Source organism: Propithecus coquereli, unplaced genomic scaffold (assembly GCF_000956105.1).
Source record: "Propithecus coquereli isolate 6110/MARCELLA unplaced genomic scaffold, Pcoq_1.0 Scaffold27, whole genome shotgun sequence".
Taxonomy (NCBI): domain Eukaryota; kingdom Metazoa; phylum Chordata; class Mammalia; order Primates; family Indriidae; genus Propithecus; species Propithecus coquereli.
In genome coordinates this window covers 424,968-427,605 of record NW_012148285.1, presented here as the reverse complement: position 1 = coordinate 427,605, position 2,638 = coordinate 424,968, and the positions used below count along the sequence as shown (strand labels likewise).

The 2,638-nt window shown below is 56.7% G+C and overlaps 1 protein-coding gene across 1 annotated transcript in view; it reads left to right on the top strand.

The window, feature by feature from the left end:
- CLCN7 (chloride channel, voltage-sensitive 7) overlaps positions 1 to 2,638 on the top strand; it is a 25,863-nt gene that overhangs the window by 11,450 nt on the left and 11,775 nt on the right. Inside the window, exons 3-6 of the mRNA XM_012647736.1 lie at positions 977 to 1,048; positions 1,179 to 1,244; positions 1,845 to 1,977; positions 2,284 to 2,393. Coding sequence (XP_012503190.1) covers positions 977 to 1,048; positions 1,179 to 1,244; positions 1,845 to 1,977; positions 2,284 to 2,393 — 381 coding nt within the window. The remainder of the gene's footprint in view (positions 1 to 976; positions 1,049 to 1,178; positions 1,245 to 1,844; positions 1,978 to 2,283; positions 2,394 to 2,638) is intronic.

Genomic DNA, 2,638 nt, shown 5'->3' with positions numbered 1-2,638 from the left:
GAGACGGGGTCTCACTCTTGCTCAGGCTGGTCTCGAACTCCTGAGCTCAAACAATCCGCCCGACTCGGCCTCCCAGAGTGCTAGGATTACAGGCGTGAGCCACCGCGCCCGGCCACGTTTCTTTTGCTAAATTTATTTTAGGAATAAATTTTCTTTTGTGTAGTTTATTTTTGATGCTATTGTAAATAGAATTGTTTTAATTTCATTTTTGGATTTCTCATTGCAAGAGTATAGAAATACAGTTGAATTCTGTCCCCTTCTGTGTTACCGAATATGTTTATTTGAATAGTTTTTTAGTGATTTCTCAGGATTTTTTGTATATGAGATCGTGTCACCTGCAAACAGAATTTCGCTTCTTCTTTTCCAATCTAGATGCTTTTTATTTCTTTCTCTTGCCTGGTTGTCCTGGCTAGAGCCTCCGCACAGTTTGAGTAGAAGTGGCAAAAGCAAGCATGGCCGCTTTGTCCCTGGTCTCAGGTGAAGCTTTCCGTTGTTCACTGCTGAGTGTGTCGTCTGTGGGGCTTTTTTAGGCGCCCTTGATCAGATTGAGGAAGTTCTCTTCTTTTCTAGTTTGTTGAGTGTTTTTATCATGAACAGATGTTGGATTTTGTCGGATGCTTTGCCCGTATTTTTCAAGATGACTGTGTGGATCTTGTCCTCTGTCCTATTGAGATGGCACAGGACATTAATTGCTTTTCGGGTGTTAAACCAACCTTGCCTTCCTGGGCTGCATCCATCCTGGTCTTGGTGTTACTGGATTTGCTTTGCTCATATCATGTTGGGGATTTTTGTGTCTGTGTTTGTAGGGATATTGTCTGTGGTTTCCTGGTGAAGCCCTCAGTCTGCCTTTGGTATCAGGATAATAATGGCCTCTGGGGATGAACTTGGGTGTGTGGTCCCTCATCCTCTCTTGTTCTGTGTTCTTCAGAATCCTGGTTGTCAAATGCGTGTCTCTCTTTGCCTTTTCCTCCCACAGGAGATGGAGCCTCCCCCTCCCTTCCCCAAGGAGATCCCACACAACGAGAAGCTCCTATCCCTCAAGTACGAGGTAGGCCTCCTCCCAGCCCCCTGTTCCCAAGACCCAGGCCTGTGCCCCTCCAGACCTACCCTCCCCAGTCTGCTGCACTCACGTCCGGAACTTGGGGTCAGTAATGGTGTCCTGTTGTCCTGGTATGCAGAGCTTGGACTACGACAACAGCGAGAACCAGCTGTTCCTGGAGGAGGAGAGGCGGATCAACCACACGGTGCGTAGGCTGCGCCGCTGAGACGCCGCGGCCTTGGCCGCATCCCATGGTCATCCACCCCTGGTGTGGGCCTTGTGGCAGGGGCCAGCTCAGCCACCTGTGACTGCAGGGCTGGTCTGGTGCCACCATCCTGCCCAGGGGTGGGGTTTGCATCCCCATCCCCAGCCCCCCTGCTCTGTCCCTGAGCCACGATTCGGCCTCTGATTTGTGTCCCTGGGGCCTGGAGCAAGTACGGCCCAACCCCGGGTACTGCAGATGGCAGGAGAGTGTGTCAGGGTCTTCGAAACTTAGAAGGCTATTCTGACAGATGTCAGCGGCACTGCCCAAGTGTCGACAACCGACTGTGAAATTGTCAGCAAGGTCACACGCCTCCCCCAGGTCGCCCACTCGGGCACTGAGGTGCTCTGTGGTGGCTGAGACGTCGGCCAAAGGCTGCCCTTTGTGGGACTCTGGAGTCCCAAGTACGGTGGGCTGTGCGTGGTGGTGGCCTTTGGAATTCCAGGGGCCGCAGGTGGCCAGGGGCCAGTTGTACCGTCACCGCAGTGGCCTTCGCCAGGCCGTCTGGCCACCACAGCTCTGCCCCCCACCCCACCTCCGCAGGCCTTCCGGACGGTGGAGATCAAGCGCTGGGTCATCTGCGCCCTCATCGGGATCCTCACGGGCCTCGTGGCCTGCTTCATCGACATCGTGGTGGAGAACCTGGCCGGCCTGAAGTACAGGGTCATCAAGAACAGTATCCTTTGTCCGAGCGCCCTCACAGCACAGGGGGGCGCCAGCGGGAGGCCCTGGCCTGGCGTGTACACAGCCTGCTCAGGAGGCCTGGTTGGGTCGGCCCCGTCACAGTCGGGCTATGCGGTGTCTCTGGGTGTCCAGTTAGCGCCATGGCCCTCCCAGGCCACCAGGTGAGCCCCTGTTGGGCACCTGGCGACCTCTGGGCCGGGCCTCTAGCCACTCTGGCCGGGAGGTCGGGCCTCAGGGTGGGGCGGGGAGCAGGGTGGGGTCCTGCTGGTGAAGCGGTGACCACCCTTGACATGCCCAGATATCGACAAGTTCACCGAGAAGGGTGGGCTGTCCTTCTCCCTCCTGCTGTGGGCCACGCTGAACTCCGCCTTCGTGCTCGTGGGCTCCGTGATCGTGGCGTTCATAGAGGTACGGCGGCCTCGCGGCAGGAGGCACCTGGGGCGTCAGACCCAGGGTGGGCTCAGAGGGTCTCAGTGAACGGATGGGATCCCTTCAGCCCATGCACCCGCTCTGTCCTGCCCGCTGCTTTCTGGCAGAGCCACATGGTACAGACATGAAACCGCTAAGGAAAACAAGAAACGCAGCCAGGCTGCTTCACCCCAGACTGCTTGACCCAGAGCACAGCCCCACGGCCACCACCACGGCCCCCACCC